The sequence below is a fragment of the Coturnix japonica genome, chromosome 12 (assembly GCF_054131305.1).
Source record: "Coturnix japonica strain WE chromosome 12, WE-NBRP24, whole genome shotgun sequence".
Classification (NCBI taxonomy): Eukaryota; Metazoa; Chordata; class Aves; order Galliformes; family Phasianidae; genus Coturnix; species Coturnix japonica.
The window spans coordinates 1756023-1776617 of record NC_140674.1 but is presented as its reverse complement, the minus strand read 5'-3'; the positions used below and the strand labels follow the sequence as shown (position 1 = coordinate 1776617).

The following is a 20595-nucleotide window of genomic DNA, read 5'->3' as shown; positions in this document are numbered from 1 at the left end:
CCTGCCTGTGGTCCAACCTTGTTGGATCTTCTAAAACTTATTTAATGGAAAACCACCTGATGACTACTCTGAAGAGAGATCTATTGTTGGCAGTCACTGCCCGGATCGGGCTTCCTAACAGCATACAGCTGTGCAGCACAGCTGGGAGTGCGAAATCCCCTGCAGGGACTTCCTTCCCACTTTTCACTCATCAGATTGAAGCATTTATTTTTCTTTTCACAAAAGAGAGGAGAAACAGGGTACAACGTGAACCTGTTGCTGCTGCACCTTTTCATGATCTGCAGGATGCTAACCCCTCCCCTAGTAAACACTGCAGTAGCTTGATTCTGCATGGTGCTCAGCCTTGTACACCGTTGAGCATCCTCCACAGTCCTATTTAAGAATAGTTCCTCACATCATTCTGTGAGTCCTTTTGTGATTGAAGTTCACATCAGACCATGCTTACACAATCACATGCTGCTCAGCAAGGTTCAGACTGAGTCTCTGCTTTGCACTTCTGCCTAGAAACCTGCAGGACTATGGCCATCAAAACTGCTCAACTACTTCCCCATCCATGTTCAGGATTTTTTTCCTCTTAAATCTCTTCTAACAAAGCTTTGTTTAAAGATGGTTAACAGATGCTGTCAATGAAAAGTTGCCACTTGCCAACAAATAGCACATGGATCTGCTTAAGAAACTGATGTTTCCATGGTTTTCCCCAAGAAAGGACAGTTGTGGTAACTGGTAAGGCCTGACAGAATATGACATGCTCAAGTATCTCCTACCCTATCTAGTGTGTTAAGAGGCTGCTGGCTTCCAGAGAAGGTGTCGTCTTGGCTGTATGAAATCAATTGGATAAACACATATGATATAGGGAGATGGCAATGTACCCTGCCCAGAGGAATCTTTTAATAGTACTGAAAAGAGACTTTTTTGGTGACGGAAACCTTGCTCCTGGCAAAACTCTTGCCAACTTCTTGCCAAACAAAAGGAATTTTTTTCTCAGGCAGGTAAGATGAAGTGTTCAGTATGTTTTCAGAAACTATTTAAAATGATTCTGAATCTTTTGCGATGCTCAAAGCGGAACTCAACACATAAATTGTAAATCTCATTTTCATGTAGGTTTCAAAGAAATTACAGGTGTAGTAAATTTTTGCTGGATTCTGAATCCACTATTTGATCATTGTTTTCCTTTTCTGCTTTCCATGACCTTCTTAAAAACATCACTGCTCTGGCAAAAAGTCCATGTTTTGAAAGGGCTTTTATTCCTTTCTTATTCCTTTTGTTCTAAAATGTGACTACAAACTACAGCATTAAGTGATAAGATTGGTGGCATTGAACCACTCTGAGCCTTCTGCAGTCAGTAAGAATATTCCCAAGTGACTTTTCTGAGCTCCAAATCAGGGTCTTATTTGGGATTTAGCCTTAGCCTCAATTCACGTCTCAATTTACTGTGTATTTAAAGTGAACACAGAATAGTCAATGCTGGCATGTTCTGCTTCTACAAAACAGTCAGATGGAACTGACAGCTTTTAAGTTTAGGAAACATAACAAATTCACAGGATATACAATGAGAAACATCATCTTACAGACATGCAGCAAGAGGAAATGCAACTAATCCAATCCAGTGTTTATTTCTTTAGCATTCTATTAAAGCAAAGAAGTTCTATAATGAGATTACTCCATTTTATCTCCTAATTGTATCCAGATATGCCAAATGTATTTACTGCTAGTGGCTTCTACATCGTATAGCATTTTAAAGCTAATTAGGAAAACAGAAGTACTATTGTCACACAATGAAATATTCTTACTGTTGTGAATCAATACTATTTTCTACAATTAATTGTGATTTCTTTTTTAATTGGATATAAAACATACTAAACTCTGAAACAGCTATATGTATAAATATAATTCTTTTAAATCCAGGACGATATCAACATAGAATATTTTATTTAAAGAGATTGCAAGCAAAAAAGAGAAAAGAGACATTAAGCATCTCCTTTATTTACCATTATTAAAGCCAGCAGCAAATCTAGTCTTGAAATCTTTCAAGTTTTTATTTCTGAACATCTGAAATCTACCACTACGTGTAAATATGCACACACATCCTCCTCAAGCAGTGTATTTATAGTTCAGTCATTCATTAGAGAGTACTTAGCACCTATCATACCACATAGAGAAGAAAGCACATTATTTATAGTACTTACACTCACAGATATCTAGGGGCTGAAAGACTTAGCAATCTTTTAATTCCTCATAAATAAAACACAACAAAAACTGGAAAAAAAAAAAAAAAAAGCTAAGGAAATAGTTTTAAAATAACATTTCAACAAAGCTCTTCTGTTTAAAAATATGAGTGAATACACAGTGAGAATCTCAACCTGATCTGTTACTCACAGTTACTTAAAAATGTTAAGAATCATCTGTATGTAATAATACCTCATTTACCTTGATTATACAGCTCAACAATGTATATCGTATTGTAGATATTTATAACCTGGTACTGTAAAACAGAATTAATGCTTAGCACATATTTCAAAATACATGCTTAAGCTCTGTTTTCCTGAACAAAAATTCATAACAAGAACAACCAAAGTCCTGAACACAGCCTACATCAAAGCTGGTTTGCACATCCTACCTGAGTATATGATACTTTCTTTCAGTCTACTTACTTACTGGTAAAAAATTGAGCAAGAGCCATGTGTTGACCTTTGCTGAATGAAATAGCAGTTTAAAGCTTACCTGAGTTTTATCTCACCTTAATGAGCACTATGTTTCGACACTGTTATGCACGTATTTCACATATTAATTCACTCAAACGAAAATATATTTACATAAATCATCAATAATTAATACAATTATACTTTGATGACCTGATATGAATCAGAACTCTCAGATATTATATATCAGTAGTTTCAAATGTTTAGAAGGAATCATCATGCCTCAAGATATCTTGATAGGTAAGTCAGAAATTACCTATTAAATTGCCAGCATTTTGGTGGAATCGTAGAATCACAGAATCATAGAATTGCTCAGGTTGGAAAAGACCTTCAAGATCATCGAGTCCAAACGCAACCTGACCATAGTACCCTAACTCTAACAACCCTCTGCTAAATCATATCTCTGAGCACCACATCTGAATGGTTTTTAAACGCATCCAGGGATGGTGACTCAACCACCTCCCTGGGCAGCCCATCCCAGTGCTTAACAACCCTTTCTGTAACGAACTTTTTCCTGATATACAACCTAAACTTACCCTGGCACAACTTGAGGCCATTTCCCCTCATCCGGTCACCTGTCACCAGTGAGAAGAGACCAGCCCCGCACTCACTGTAAGCACCCTTCAGGTACTGGAACAGAGCAATCAGGTCTCCCTTCAGCCTCCTTTTCCCCAGACTAAACAGCCCCAGTTCCTTCTGTCTCTCCTCATAGGCCATATTCTCCAAGCCCTTCACAAGCCTTGTTGCCCTTCTTTGGACCTGCTCCAGCACCTCCATGTCCTTTCTGTACTGAGGTGTCCCAAACTGAATATACTAAGTTAAATTCTGAAGCTGATTCCAAGCTTTATGCAAGTAATTACCAAAAAATAAATATTGCAGAATGCATATCTGAGGCTATTGAGGTATTTTATACCAGGATAATCTTTATCCAGCTACTCAAAACTACTAAAAACAGTATTTCAGGTATTTTTTCAAGAATATATATATTTTCAGCAAAACTCTCTTTGGATCATCCTTCAGTGTGATTATGCAATCAATCAATATCTATGTCAACACTTAGTACAGTCTACACAGGCATTAATTTTCTATTTATTTGAAGTGCCCACAATATCCAGGAAAGCTCTTCCAGTATTTCTATGATCCAGACTTCCCTACAGATATTTTTCACTGTAAATTTAAGTCTCTTATCTGCAGGCCAACTGTTACATTGTACCGCATTACTCTCTGTACCATTCTAGTTCTACTGCGGTCGTTCATGTGTTAAGATTCAAATCCTTTGAATTCAATAAGAATTTGACAGTAACTTGAACAGTACAAACCTTAGCTCTGTCCACCTACTTGTAACACTCAGGAATTTCTAAACTCCATGCATGTCCACAGAATATGTATTTACCTGCTGTGTGAATCCTGTCACCAGATCCTTGGCAGCCATCCTCATCATCACAGTCCCCACTTGTCTCCAGCTCTTCACTTCTTCCTCCCCCACTGCCAGCATCTTGGGAAGTCCATCTTTCCAGTTTTAACTTTGCCTTCTCAGCAACCAGCTAAAACAAAAGAGCAAGGACCAACAACGGTAAGCTTACACAGCTCGTGCTTCTAATGACCAATCTGGATTGCTGGGTTTACAAAGCAACAAGCATGTTCACATTCTTTCCAGAACTGCTATTCACATTATAGATTGATTCTGGCAGAACTGTATTTTTGTATTTTTGGATTAAAAGACTATACCATCAAAATATATCCACCACAGATGACACCCAACACTTACCATCAAACTTTTGATCGGAAGCACCATACCAGCTTTGCTAGCTCTGCCCCTGTGCTATGATGAGGTACGATTAGAACCTGTTATTCCTGTTACATAAGTATATCTTAACCAAATGGAAAGACTTTGTAACACTGTTTGGTGTTGGTCAGAGCTGCCCAATGGCCTCTAACACACATTTCTCTGTAAAGCGCTGCAGATACATTTAAGACTTTGTGATCTGTTTTAGCCCAGAGGACTGTGATTATCCCTGGTACTGAGGGAAATATATTTTAAAATGTTTTGAAGATTCAAGCAGATTTCTCACTAAAAAGGAGGCGGGCTGTGGAGCAACTGGAGCACAGGACTAATCCAACTGGGCTGGATGGATGGCAATGAATGCAGTGGGAAGCTCTTTGTGTACTCTCTTTGTTCTTCAGATGCCTTGAGCTGCCATCCTCTGCTCTAGGGATGATAAGTGCTTGGAGAGCTTGTAGATCATGGCAGAGATCCTGACCTACAGACACCAACTTCTTTATGGCAGAACTGAGGATTTTTTTCACCCTTTCACTAAAAAGATGTTTGCTCACTATGAAGACGGAAACCACTTCGTGCTGCAGTGGGAAGGTCAGTAAGTGGGAGGACAGGGTATGGACTTCAGTGGGGAAGAGCATCAAACATGAATTGTTACTGAATGCCTGTTTTCTTTAAAAAACAAGTTGACTAATGTTGAGTCTTGCTATTCATTGGCCTCTTGACTGATGTCATGACTATACAAAACAATATTTTGTCAAGCAACTGGAAAAATTTGCCTATGAGGGAGAAAAATAACTCAGTTCTTTCACAGATTTCTCATGCCCTGACTGTATTAGAGAAAACTCATTCATTCTTAGTTATAATGTTTCAGAATGAAAAGAAATGGCTAAGTGGTGAATGGAAGAGATGCAAAATTTAATGAAGGTTTTTAATGATTGTTTTTAATGATTGTCTTGAGTTAGCAACACAACACAGGTTCTCGTGACAGGAAGATTTCTTTATTGCTGCGATGATCATGACCATGATGTGTATCTGCATCATCTTGTGTATCCCTATCATCTTGTGCATCCCTGTTTATTCTTCGAAGTGAGCCTTGTATATTCTAACAGATGCATTCAATACATTCCCACTAATAATCCATTGGCTAGAGAGCAAGCAAGTTCCATAACAAGCAGACAGCTTATCTTATGCCTACATACAAAACACCCCTGCTTATTCAGACCTTCTGACTCCTTTCCAGAGCCTCATTATCAGACAGCTGACACTTGACGCGGCCGAGCTGACCTCTCCATCTCCCACAGTTTGCCAGTCAAAGCAGAAATGTTTATTGCCTATTAAGGCAACCATTCTTTTCAAAAATTTCATTTCATGGCTCAATCTGACCTGCTTTTCAATATAGTGCACCTGCAGCACACTACATGCTTCTGTGTTCTTAAGACCTGCAGAACAAAAAGAGATTAAACACAGCTGAGACCTGCATCTCCTCCTGTGCTGTTCAAAGTTGACCCAGCTCTTCCTTGGCTTGCCACTATGGAGGCAGGTCAAGTTACACAGAACTCTGATGTGGAAGAACCTCACAGCTCAGAACCAGCTCAAGTGAAACCTGCTTAGTCTTCCTCCCTTGTACAGCACTTCCCAAATCTTTTCAATGATTTTCCCATCAACAGCTTTTGGATCTGTGGCTACCACTGACCAAGAACAACGAACCAGAGCCTGACTTTGTGCACACATACTTGTTTATATATCAATTAACACATTCCAGGAGGTGTAGCAGTGTGAGTTAGGAACATCTGTCCCTTAACAACTGCCCCATGATGTTAGTGAGAGCAATGATTCAGTGTGATAGCTAAGTGTATGCTAGCCTTTCTCCTTCTCCTTTCTTCATAGTACCAGAGACATCCCTCTCAAAGTCCTGAGACTGCACTGAAACAGCACAGGCTGCGTCAGGATCAAATAGGGTGCTGGCGCTTTAGAAGTATCATAATAGAAAGACAATGTCCCTTACATTTTTTCAGCTCTGCTAGGTCTAGAAGATGAGTGTGGACAGGGAATGTCCTTAATAAACACTTTTAACACTGCTATCCATGTTCAAGGCCTCTTCAGTGACAGCCATGACCTGCTGAAACATGTGAACAACTCTCCTAGGGGGAGACAGCAGCCCCCACAGCTTCCAGATTTCCCCAGATGGCCAAAGAGCACATAGTCCTTTCCCCAAACTGGAAAGCAGACAGCAGTGACGGAAATCAATAATGGCACTTGCATTTTTAAAAGCTACTCTCAAGCTATATTTTGCTGACTTACGCTCTGCCTGCTGATGCATGACACAATCCAACCATCTCTGGCAACTCTGCTCAGTAGTTCCAACCTATCTTGGGGCTGAGAATTGATGCTTTGATTGAACAACTGCAATGGATTTCAGGCTGAGCACTGCAACTTGTGTCTTTGCCTTCACAATGAAGGAGGTAGTTGCTGCTCAGGATTCCAGAAGACACTGGAATCCTAACAGCTTAAAATCTAAGTCTTCAAGCTTTTGTCATATCTGAAAGACAGTACTGCTTACCCATGAAATGCTCATGTAAGTAGCTCAGCAAAATTTACACAGCCCAACTGAAAACTGGTTTGAATCGGAAATTTTCCCAACTTTAAGCTTTTGGATCAGGTTCACAAGACTCTAAAGAGTTTCTGAGAAACTTTACAGTCTTTCTGTTGAAAGAACTTAGTATCTGTTTCAGCTGAGTCAGATAAAGATTATACAAATTCATTTTATTTACTCCAGCAATTGCTCCCAGCTTAAGTTAAAAAACAAGAAACTTTCTACAGACATGGTTTCATGGAGAAGAAAGATGTCCTGTGTGCGTGGTCCCCTATTAATATCTGATAACATAGCACACACATTCCTGATCACCTAAGTCCTTCAGAAATCATAGGCTTCTAATGAGGACATGAACTCACAAAATCATAGAATCTTTTGAGTTGGAAGTGACCACTAAATGGTCATCTAGTTCAACTAACCTGCAATCCACAGCTCCATCAGGTGCTCAGAGACCCTCCAGCCTCACTTTGATTATTTCCAGGGATGGGGCATCCACCACACCACTGTTCAATCCATGCCAGTGCCTCACTGCCCTTATTGTAAAAACTCCTTCCTTAAATCCAAAATCTCCCCTCATTTAGCCTGACCATTTCACCTTGTCTTATCACAACAGACCCTGCTAAAGAGTCTGTCCCCTTCTTTCCTGTCACTCTCCTTTAGAGGCCTCCCTCAGGCCTCCCTCAGGTCCCCCCACAGTCTTCCTTTCTCCATGCTACACAGCCCCAGCTCCTTCAGCCCATCCTGTAGGAGAGCATCCTCAGGCATGTCAACTGCACCACTCAGCTAGGTGTCAACAGCAAGCGTGCTGAGGGTGCACTCATTCCCACCATCAATATTAAAGAGCATCAGTCCCTGTACTGCTCTAAGCTGAGTAATTAATTTCATCAGAAGTTGGATTTTAGAACAGTATTTTCAGCATCACAGTTTTAGGATTTTCAGGTCAGTGAATACAGCAGTGAAAATGTAAAAGAACACACTTTTTGAATAAAACCACTTAAAAGTTGTGTGCTTGGAATACTCAGAGACAGATCCTAGATAGTAATAGTTTAATGAGGAAGTTGTTGATTAGTTTTCTATAGACATTTCAGTGGGAATCTTTTTTTTCTCTGAATAGACAGTCTTGAGGTAAAATTTAACTTCCTTCTAGTTTACATGTCAGCACATATATCTGACTCACTCATGTTTTCATGGAGAACAAAAAATGGCTTTTTATATACTGAAATTAGAATTTGTAAGCTAAGAAATAGCCTTCTAAAATGTTCTTCGATGACATAAATATGATTAGCAGAAACAAAGCACTTTGCCATCTTCCACCCAAATAATGCACAAAGCCTAATCTTGAAAAGTGGCATAAATGACTCAGTCCTGTCATTCATTTCTTTGTCCAAAAATAAAACTAAAAATCCATTCAAAAGCATTATTAGGTCAGAAATGACTATGACTGAAATAAACAATGCTCCTTTGTTTTTCTCTTTTTACATACATTTTTTTCTTAGGGGCTGACACACTGCTTTAGGCATAAAGCTGCATTTTACTGGGGTCTTGTGACTGAACAGATGTTCCGTCTTTTCACAAAACAAATACAGCAGATTTGTGACATAACTGCCATATACATGCTTATTCCAAGAGATCCTCTTTTTTGAGATAACATTTATGGTGAACCTTTTTCCACACACACTCTTAGCTTCCTTCTGAAAGCATCTGGCAGTTGTTGTTCCTCCTTCTTTGCACATTTATCTAGCATTCATATATTACAGCATGAATAAGTCAAATAAACTTATTTGTCCTTAATCTCATTAGACATTTTCTTTGGTTTGTTCCTCCTCTGTTTTCATTCCAGAGAAATCCAGAAGCTCCAATGCATTATTCCTTTCTTGCTTCTTCTGACAGCAGTATAACTCAATGAGATAGCTTCATGCAACTCTTGTACCCTTTTCTTTAGCTGAATACGGACAGTCGACCTTCTGGAACAAAAGACACCCCCAAGGTATCCTCCTGCTGGATTTATTCAGGTTCATATAAGAACCTTTGCTTAATAAATCTTGCTTTACACATCACCTGTACAATATCAGAACAATTTAATTCAACTCCTATGCATAATTCATGCAATGTGGTTAAGGACTTACCATGGCTTTTGAACTGTATTCCCATCTCTCCTGACCAGATCTTTTTTACTTTGGGAATTGGATCAGTAGTGGTAGATGCCTTTGTTTTATGATTTTCTCTTTTGCTTAAGTACCTTATATTTATTTGCACTGAGATTTGTATTTCTTGTCAATGCTGATGTTGCTGGTGTACAAATTGATGGGGAAGGCCCTGTTTGAGCACGTGGAAACATGCAAAGCACAAAAACCACAACTGTGCCCACAGAATGGGGACACCTTCTCTGCCCCAGCGTATCTCCACTCTAGCTACACTTTGCATTTGGGGAGCCATTTTTTTTTTCCATTCCATTTTTTCTTCTGCTGCCTTCTGGTTTTTTCTACTGTTAAATATCTGAAGTGCTTCTACCTGAAGTAGCACACATATAGAACAGCCATGCCAGGACTCTAACTAGTCATGGACTTCTACTCTACACTGGTTTCTTACTTTGCAGCTCCTAGAAACCCAGCTTTCAAAAAAATTTCACAAGTTTTTTTGTTGAAGTCATTCAATGAAGAACATGAAAATGATGAGTTTAATTCTGTGTACTTCAACTCTCAACCAAATTCACTTTGTGGGGAGAATGACACACACATTTCTGTGTTTTACCTCCTGTTTTTCCCCTTCTACTTCATTCCAGAAGTCTTTCCTTCAAAATATGTTAATTATTTCATTAACTCTCCTACTGTGTTTCCAAGTAGCTTCTGTATTAGCTGTATAACTTTTGGGAAGGTCAGGACTTACTTTTCGACTTTATTAATCTTTCCCAATCTGATGCAATTGGTGCTTTTACTTGCTTTGCTCTGCCATTCCCACGCCCTCCTGCCCCCCAACAATTACATCACTGAAATGCTGTTTTCTGAAATTGCACCTGAATTCCTACAAGGCAAATACCTTCCTACCATTTCTGTGGAGGACTCCTGCAATCATTCCTTTATTTTTTACACGCAACTTTTTCTCATTCTTGCCAATCCCATCTTCAGGGCTCTATATTTGCTTAAGTCTTTATTTACCTGTGGTACTTTCTGTTCTCTTGTTTTGTGCAGGTTGACTCTTTATCCCCTTCCTCACTTTTTATTGCCAGGTGACACAGTAGACACTTCAGCACCTAGACTTTCAAATATGTTTGAATACATTTCATTTCCCCTCCCTGTTCTTCCTCTCCTCTGGCTTCTTCCCTCTGACTTTCCCATATAGACCACTGCAGATGCATATTCCACAGCAGAGAAGCTAAAAGCTTTCAGTTGATTACAAATGTTAGAGAATTATTTCATCAGATATCAAATATGACTTTTTCAGATTGATCTTCTTTATACTGCAGTTACTGCTCCTACTTTAGATTTGTAATACCTTACCTGGCTGATATTAATTTTGAATTACGTAAACTGAGCACAAATAAAAAAGGACTTATTCTAGTTAATGATCTATTTTAACCAAGCACATCTGCTGTTTAAAATGTATTAACACATTTTGTTTTGAATTCACTAAGACAGATGGGTCAAGGAAGCGAGCAGATATCCCTCCTTCACTCCTTCACATTTTACCTCACTTTGTGAAAATTAGTTAACTTTTGGTATTATGTAATACACCAAAGAAGACCCTACTCACTTGATGCTTAGTGTGCCTGATACATACATCTTGGGTTAGTCCCTGCCACAGGCACTCCCTCCACTTTTAGGCAGTCAGTATAGTCTTCTCCAAAAATAAACTCTGCTTTTTAAATTACAGTATGTATAGTCTGAAAATAGAGCATACAGCTAGAAAAATTCTCATTACATTGAGATGTTCTGCCTCTTGTTGAAGTTAAAAGGCAATTGTAGCAAGAATCTAAGATAAACAATGCCATTATTGGTGAAGAGTATGCAGGAGCTGCGTGTGGAAAATTCTTTGGCTCTGCCAAACTGTTCATTTTGGGGAAAGGGGATGTTTGACACAAAACCTTCAAAGGCAGAGGGCTGTTAGGGGCGCCAGTGCCACAAAGCACTTGTTGCCCTCTGCAAGAAAACTGTGGGCTACAACAGATGCGGAGTGTGGCATCCATGCACATATTAGATGGGTGACTGTGATATCACAAACTGGAGCTGCGCTTATTCTTCGTAATAACTGTAATACTGCTTTAGGACTCGAATGTGCAACTTTCTTCTCACTAGGGACAAGTGACAGGACAAGGGGAAATGGCCTCAAGTTGCGCCAGGGCAAGTTTAGGCTGGATATTAGGAAGAACTTCTTTACAGAAAGGGTTGTTAGGCACTGGAATAGGCTCCCCAGGGAGGTGGTTGAATCACGATCCCTGGTTGTTTAAGAGCCGTCTGGATGTGGTACTCAGGGATATGATTTAAGTTAGGGCTTTTAGAGATAGGGTACTGGTTAGGCTGCGGTTGGACCTGATGATCTTCAAGGTCTTTTCCAACCTGGGTAATTCTATGATTCTGTGAACTCTCTGCAAGGGCAAGAAGCTGGGAGATGAACAACCTGTGTCTCAGCAGCATCAAGATAGCAAGGCATCAATCCAGGCCTAGAAAGTGTCACCTCTCGTGCTCTCACAAATGAACCTGTTCCACATTACTTCAGACATTAATTCTCCATTTTTGGAAGAAGAGAGTTTCAAGTGGGTTAACTTTAGAGAAGGGCTAAAGAAATGACCAAAAAAGAGAGAGAGAGAGAGATACTTCTCTGGATGGTTGACTGGGATAATCTGATTGCTGTCTATAAATATATTTAATTTTCCCCTTATATGTGGAGAGATCTCTGAGAAGAAATGTAACACAGAAATATAAAGATGAGACACCAGCTTTTTATATATCAGAGTTAATCATGGTGCAAGCACTCTACCAAGAGAAAAATGGGGACAAAAATCAAGTATTTGCAAGATCTGGCTGAATAAATCTGTGAGAAAAGTTGCCTATTGTGTCAATGAGCTGTATATGATATTTCAGCAGGTCTCTTCCCGGCTTCCATTTTGTGTTTCTATGCTCTGCTGGTTTCTAATATTAGAAAATTGATTTGTAAAACCAAAATCACAAACCAGAACCACTCCCATCAGCCATTTTAGTTATTTCCTTGCTTGTCTGATTTCTGTATGAGCAGATTATGTCTACCTATCAAATGACATCCATTCTTTCCTCTGGACTAAGAATGAAGCATCTTAGCTGTGCATGAAGACCAAACATGGCTGAAAAATGTATTAATTTTTTACTAGAGTTTTGCATGTTTTGCAAACATGCTGTTTAACTAGGAGTTCCAACTCACCAGGCTTTAGATATCTAATAATAGCCAAGAATCTTCTGTCTGATCAGACTTGAGAATGTGGAAATGCAAGGCGCCTGCAATCAGGAAGCTGGATGCGCTCCATCAGTCCTTGAATGTCATCCTTCTGACAAGCTGTGTGTTTTCATGGGTTAAGTAAGTAAACAGTGGCTGCTCTACATCATCAAAAGAACAGCCAACCTTTCTCCTTGATTTGTACTGAGACAGCAATTGCTCTATTTGCTGAAGGAAATTTTCATGACATGCTCCAGTGTATGTTAATTCTGTTTCATGTTCTTGGATAATTATCTGCTTTCAAGCTTATGCTGGTGAAGATAATTTTCATAGTAAGAGAAGTTTGACATTTCACTGGAAAGACTTGTGAACATCAGTCTCTCATTATTTGAGAGTGCTCAGTGGACTCAGGCTCTGCATTTGGTGTTTCATGTTAAAACATGACAAAAGTGCAGCTCTGTTTAGTCTCCTCTAAATCCCAGCAACTGAGCACTGAAATACAATGTGGAACAAAATACAGAAAGCACATTAAGAACATGAATAACAACGCCTGTCATTCCTTTAAGATGTACTGATACTGGCAACTAAATAATAAATCATTCATAATAATAATATAATATGATAATCATATAATCATTCATTATTCAAGCTAACAGTTATACTACCACTGCAACCCAAAGAAAACATGTAAACAATCACACTGCCTCACCATCATTGGATTTCTCTAAAATCCCATCACATTTCTAAATGTATTGTATTATTCCAAAGGTGCCGCATACATACAGAAGAAAGGATAGCAGCCTGTGCTGCTATGAACCAGCAAACTGAATGCAGTGGAGCTGTTCTAAATAATTTTGCATGAAGAGCCCACCTAGACCATTTCATCTGGGAAAGCCAGGTGCTGTAATGAAACAAGCAAATAATTTTATGTTGCATGAATTTGACGATAAAAGACTCTCTCTTTCCAGATGCTATGATCCCGTGGTAACACGTGAGGATGTATGACTGAATGCTTTTGCTATGTCATTTCTATTTAAAAAGGGAAGAAGAGATATACCTTTTTGCAGGTATATGAACCACGAAGGTTCTCTGGTGTCTCAGCGAAAACTGAATTCACGGTATAGTCTTTTTACCAGACTGTCTGCTGCTCATGGAATTCAAAATCTGCTGCATTTAGCTAAAATTAGCTAAGGGACTAAAAATATATAGAAAGAGTCACAAGCCTGACAGACAGGCACATATGGGAGCACAACTGTGTAAGCTGTGCTTGTCTACTGAAACCAGGTTAAAATCCCATGTATGGGCAAATGAACAGACAACTCTGGCAGATCATTGGTAACATTTCAGGAGGGCAGGAATGGTCATTTTGTCTTTCTCATCACAGGTTACTACACAAGCCTGGAAAAGGCACACTAAGTGAAAAAAGGTCAATGCATTGGGCTATCAGCTTCTCCTTTTGCCTTCTCAAAAGCCACTAACAAGATAATCTGACCACAGAGATCAAAAGCTCTGGTGGGACACTGAAGAAAATGCTGGCTTCTGTTACAATAATGAGAACTACTTTGGAATAGGTCATTAACAATCATTACAAGTGATCCTAGCAAAGTGGCCTGAGAGCTACCACTGGAAGACAGACATTCACAAATCTATGTTCAGCTATTCTGCTTTTCCCCTTCTTGGTAAAGGGCTTTTGCTCCCCAGTCCATTTGTACTCGATCCCCCTTGCTCAGCCTTTCTTCACATGCTCATGTGACTCGCTTACTTCCTTCTGTTTCTTTTTCTCACTTATCAGCACCCTCTATCCCACCCAAACATGGTCATCAACTCAGCTGAGGATGAGGATTCTTGGTCATTTCTGCTGGGATGCTAATAATCAGGTTTTACAGGTGGTAAACTCATCACCAGCATGATGCAAGCCTTTCCCTCCCCAGTCAGGCAGGCCCCACAGTGCCAAGCCCTGTGCTGGCCACATGCAGCAGCCAAGCACACCAGTACTGACCAACCCAACTGGGACATGAAAGAGTCGCTGGCATGTCTACTGGGACTAGGGGGTGGGAGTTCACATGTCTCTCTTCTGCTGCTCACGTGCTAGCTGAGCATCAGTTGGGAGGTGGTGACCAATTGCTTCTGCATTACTTGTTATTCACATTTGTGTGTCTGTGTGTATATGTATGCATCTATATGTATATGTACATATATATATAACTACTAACCATTTCCATTTCTCTATCTTTGTAAATAGCTTTATTTCAACCCACAAATTCCACTTTTTTTCCCCCAATTCTCTCCCACATCCCACTGGGAGGAGGGGAGAGAGCAAACAACTGCATGGTGATGAGCTACCTGCCAGGTTAAACCACAAAACAGGCAAAAAAAAAAAAAAGCATACAGAAAGAATCATCTTCCAGGCCAGCTTATTTAGGAAAACAGACAAAGAACTCTATGGAAATAGTGTTAAGATCTACCTTCTCCATAAAGCTCACCGCTGTGCTTTATGTCACCTTCCCCAGAGCTTTACCTGGCCTTGTGTATAAGCTCTGCAGGGACTGCCTACTCTTTTGGATTTACTGCCACAATTGAGGGCTATTCCTACCCCATCCCTTATTCCTTCTGTAATAAACAAGATTAATTATAATAATTAAAAATATGTTCCTCTCCCTCCCATCCCTCTTTTTGTTCTGTCATTACCGTATAGATGACAGACTTGCTTGTTTGAATGCTGGGTTTGTCTTTTTAAGTCTGATCTCACCACCTCTACAGTACATAAATAACTGACAAAAAGCTGTGATTTTAATACAGGGAATGGCGCTTAATTATGCCCATGTCATAAATTTAATTTCCTCTTGACCCCTTTCATTTGACAGGTTTTACTCTTAGTGAGATATATCCTGACACACACTGCAAATCATACTGTGAATATTTAAATAGATTGCATCCTAATTCATATTCACTTCAGATGTTTGCTGTTAAAGAGAAGGCAATACTGAACCATAATGAAGGACCTTCTTCTTGAATTTTATCTTCAAGGATGGCTGGATTAATATGAAACACACAGCTGAGGTATCTGTATTTTGAAGTGCTTGAGAGAATCTTTTAATTACTGCAATCTGTTGTGCCTCTCAGATCTATTTGTGAAGGTGTGTGCTTTGTTGATGAGCTATTCTCTGTCTTGTAATGAATAAATGTTTTGTCTTATGTCACATATTAGAGCAACTAATGTTTAGATGTTGAACAATGGGAAATAAAAGAGAGAATGCTAATGGAATAATGAAAGCAGACACAACAATGGATGTTGAATCTTCTAATCTTAGAATTGTTCAGTTATGGCATTACGTTCATCTCTACTCTGTTCCCTAGCTAGGAGCTCAGAATTTTCCTTTCAGCAGTTTCTCTAGACTCATAGTTCCTAAATAAAGTGAACTTTGTGCCTATGGTGTACGTTCATGTGTTATATAGAAGGGCATCTCCAAATGCAGTGCCTCCTATTTGTATGATGTTGGCTCATAGTATCAGGAGCATCAAACTGTCATAAATGTGAAATTTTGTATTAATAATATATCATACATGTATTGTCTTTGTAACAATCTAACACAAAGATTAACGGTCAGCAAACCAAGAAATGGTTTTACTTTCTATACAGTTTGTAAGGAAGCCATTGACTAAAGCAAACTTTTTTTCCCTCTACATTTTTGTGAAATCTCCCTTCTTCCTGTTAAATTTCTTCCAAAAAGGTCTTTCTAATTAGCTATACATATCCTACACACACACACACTAGGGCTTCTCAGACTTTCATCCCAACTCTTCACTCCATTACTGCCTTGCTTCCTGAGGTTTATGTGTCCATGTTGCTCTCAAACTACTCCAGGGTTAGTTCTTCCCTCTATGCTTAATCTCATATATATACATGGTTCTGTCCATTCTTGTCTCCCCACAAAGCTTCCATCACAACAGTCTGCTCAGCATATCTATTACAAATCCTATGCACAGATTCACTGAATGGTTACAATTGGAGAAGGGACCTTAAAGCCCCCCCAGTTCCAATCCTCATGCCATGGGCAGAGGCACCTCTCATCACACAAAGTTGGCCAGAGCTCCATCCAAGCTGGCCTTGAACACCTCCAGGGATGGGCATCCACAGCTTCTCTGGGCAGCAGAGCCAGGACCTCAACTCTGCCTGAATAAACAATACAAAATCTAAACCTACTCTCAGTTTAAATTCATTATGCCTTCTCCTATCATTATGCTGCCTGAGAAAGAGTCACTCTCTAGCCTTCCTGTAGGACCATGTAGGTACTGGAAGGCTGCCATGAGATCTCAACAGAACTTTCTCTTTTCCAAGCTGAACAAATCCAGCTCCCTCATCTTGCCTCCACAAGAGAGGCTCTCCAGCCCTCTGAGCATCACTGTGGCCATCCTCTGGACCCGCTCCAACAGCTCTATGTCCTTATGACCTGAGGGTCCTTAAAGCTGAAGACAGTGATGAAGGAGCAGTGGAAAGTTGAGCAGAGAACAGACACCTCCCTGACCTTTTGGTCATGTTGCTTCTGGAACATGCCAGGATACACTTGGATTTCTGGGTAGCAAACACTCATGTTGACCTTTTCTTTCACATGTACCCATAGCTATGGCAGATATAAGGCTGATCAGAAGTTGCTGCCTTCATTAACTTTTTTTTAGCTAGAACTTCCTTTCTCTAAATCCTCTTCTAAATTGAGGTATCCGCAGTTGGATTTAAGGTCACGTGTTCTTGTGAAGCGGATGCAGCTTGCATGTTCAGAACCAAAGCACTTTCAGGCTACTCATTTCAAAAATAAGATTCTAGTCAAGAGTTATTTCCATTTCTTGCTCAAGTGCCAGAACAGTCTACGTACAGTGAGGGATAACGATCTATCTTCTGATTTGTATTTAACATTTAAAAATCCATGGTAGCTGTTTTAACTCAGACCAAGCCTCTGCTGCACACTGTAGAGATCTCTCTACTGTTCCACATCTGTTAAATATTTTAGATATCTTTGCTTCATATTTACGTGGTTGAGATGGAGTTTGATAAATCCTGTTATAAAGCCTGTTAAAATCAAGAGTGTATAAGACTATGTTGGGTATTCTGAGAAAAACAGATTTAGCAAGCTTAATGGAAACCATTCACTTATCTACTGAGATGTCAGATTTGTTTCTCACAGTTTTGCACATTTTGTTTAACTCCATTCCTTCCATCAAAGGGAAGTAATTTCTTCTAGCAACACATTCAGACATCATCCCCTTTTTAGTTCCAACTTCTTCAGAATTAATTAGTACCAGTGACAGTGACACACACATGAAAGAGAACATTTCATATGCAAAATGACTCATCTCTAAAACGTAAGGGAGTGCAACCTACTGCCTACAAATATTGGGATTCTCCCTCTGATGATCTTGTTAACACATGGTATTTGGGCAACACATTTCCACTGTGGCCCAAAACTCTTTGAATGCATTTTCTAAACCTTTAATCAGTCAAGGATGTAAGTCTGGTTAACACCACAGACATACAGTATTTAGTGTTGCACTTCATTTTCAGTAAATTATTCCACAAGGCATGAATATCATTAGGTAGACGGAGCATTAAAAATATAACACTGCAATTAGGCTTCTGTCCAGAGTTTTTTATGTTGTTTCTTTCCCCCCTTTGCCCTTCCCCCCCCCCCCCCCCCCATGTTTTTTCTAAAATTGAAGCTTTCATTCCCAAAGAAGACTCCCACCCTCAAGTGGGATACCTATCCTCAAAGATTTTACCAAAGGCCAGCCTTCCTAGTGACATACCATGTAGGTTTAGAGGACATAAGGCAGAGGTGCCTTTAGATGATGCACATTTATGGCCACTATAGTTTTAGGAAGCAACTGAAAAATGCAGGTCTGATCAGTAAAATTTGGTAACATCAAATATCATTCAAAGTGATCCCACCAGGCAGTGAGTGGCACTGCAGCACTCTATGCAAGTCCTAATGATTAAACTGGTTTACGCAAACTTGGAGACTGTGCAATGCCATAGTAATTAATGTGCACAGACAGCTAGAGGGGTAAGCAGGAACCCATTGTAAAGAAACAGGCAGACCTATCTGCTGTTTCCTTTCGTTTACATCCTTAATCTTTAAATCAAACTCCTTATCGATTGATTTGTGCAGTGAAGCACATTAATTCATTGGCTGCACACACAGATCGAAGGATTCAGTCAAGCTCTTAAGCAATTCCAAAACAGATTGAACATAGCTGTCCAAATATGTGCTCCAGCTGTACAGCATGGTCAGGTAAGATTGCTAATCAGAAGAGAAGAAAAGCAAGCATTGAGAAAGAAACGCTCTCAGGGGACAATAACGTAAGGCAAAATATGCCCTAACTATTCACTGAACTACCTATACAAACATTTGCTTTCTTATTACAGTATTAATCTTTGAACATGTGCTGCACGAGTCATTACTATTAATCCTACACTGTGTTCTAAGAAACTGAAGTGCTGCTTTACACTGTTGGCTTCTGCCACTGCCAGCATCTGACCACAGAGGTATTCCTGGATTTTTTTGCAGCTTAAGAGAATGTCTCTGGTTCCCTCTGTCTTCCAAGAATTGTGTCAAAGACATCCACTGCAATTTCTCCCTGTATCTCAAAATCTCTTGTCCTTTCCTCATCCATCCCATCAACCTGGGATCACATTACCTTACTTTGGCTAGGGCCTGGCCCACCTCCATCGTCTAAACCCAGGCCCCTGCATGCTGCTCCTACTCATATCAAGCTTTATAAAACAGTTCCCACATTTCCACTATGCTGTACAGAGGGGAAAAGCCACCCCTGGCTTTTGGTCCCAAGTAGAGAATAACATTCCAAATCTTGAAAATGTTAAGCATTGAAAGGAGATAAGCAGCATCCACGCATGGTAATAAATGCACTGAACTTCTGAAGCCCGGAGATCACTGAGCACAAAGCACAGCCCCACACACATGAACTTCCAAAAGAGACCTGCCACCTCTTGATTTATCCTTGCAGTATCACATCCTACCTGCACAAATATCAAAGTGTATGATAATGCTTGTCAAGCTCATGGAGCCAGGCTGAGTCAGCTCAGGCTCATGAGGATCAGGGTATCATAGGAAGGGAAGCAGAGCATCTGACAAGGGGTGCCTGTGGTTGACCATGAAGTTTCACTAAGCACAGCTCCCACCATCACTAGGCTGTCAGTGTGCTGTATAGCCCACATAGCTCTTTATAGTCTTTAAACATCACAGCTTCATATTGGGTCCTGCAGATCCTGCAAAGAGCTCCCACTCCAAGGCTGTGAGTGCACAATGAGCAGCCCAGGGTGAGCCTTGCATCTGCATGACTGCTTACAGAGAGTTGGGAGGAAATGCAAGGAAAACTGTCCATTTGTAAGCCTTGACAGTTCCCATTAAAAAAATCATGGGAGTACAGGAAATGCCTAACAGATAGTGTAAGCACTCATGTAAATCTGTGCAGGCTGGCAGACTGATGTTCATCATTCAGGCCAGCTGTATTCTTTGAAGATATGTCACCTCTGGATGCATGCAACTGTGTGTTTGAAGCTCATGCTAGTTGGACAAAATGATTTGTTAATATCTCAGTGTTTGACCGTTTCAGGGAAAAAATTCCAGCACTTCAAGCTTTTGTGAGTCTGAAAGGCTCATTTAGTTTGTAAGAATCTGCCTTAGCTTTTTTTATTGCAGTTATTTATTTTAAGTCTGAACAGCCAATTTGATGAATGGGAGAGAAAGAGGGAGAGAGTTGGAGAGAATACATACAAACAATATTTTGTATACAGTTTTGCCAATTGCCATGCAACAGCCCTCAACCAATTAGGAACATCTAATATTTTTGAGATGCTGTTACATGGGGTTCCACTTATCTTCTTGTCGCTTTTCTCTTTTCTTATTATTATTCTATTCAGTCTATAGAGTTTATCAGTTTTTGCTGACAAAGAGCAACAAGTTCCCCTTAGTACAGTTCCAGGTCCCCAGTGCCCAGAGTCAACGAAAGCACGGCACTGGATTCAAAGACTGGAGGGACATTCACTGCACACAAGACTGTTGGCAGAGATGTTTAATTTTGCACCCCTGCTTCTTCCATATGCACAT

General features: G+C 39.9%; 1 protein-coding gene across 12 annotated transcripts in view; it reads right to left on the bottom strand.

Moving 5' to 3' along the window:
- The window catches only part of LOC107317829 (glypican-5-like), a 364600-nt gene that overhangs the window by 126168 nt on the left and 217837 nt on the right, over positions 1 to 20595 (bottom strand). For all 12 annotated transcript variants that reach the window (XM_085512501.1, XM_085512502.1, XM_085512504.1 and 9 more), the window contains one exon: positions 4093 to 4243. In XM_085512501.1, coding sequence (XP_085368627.1) covers positions 4093 to 4243 — 151 coding nt within the window. The remainder of the gene's footprint in view (positions 1 to 4092; positions 4244 to 20595) is intronic.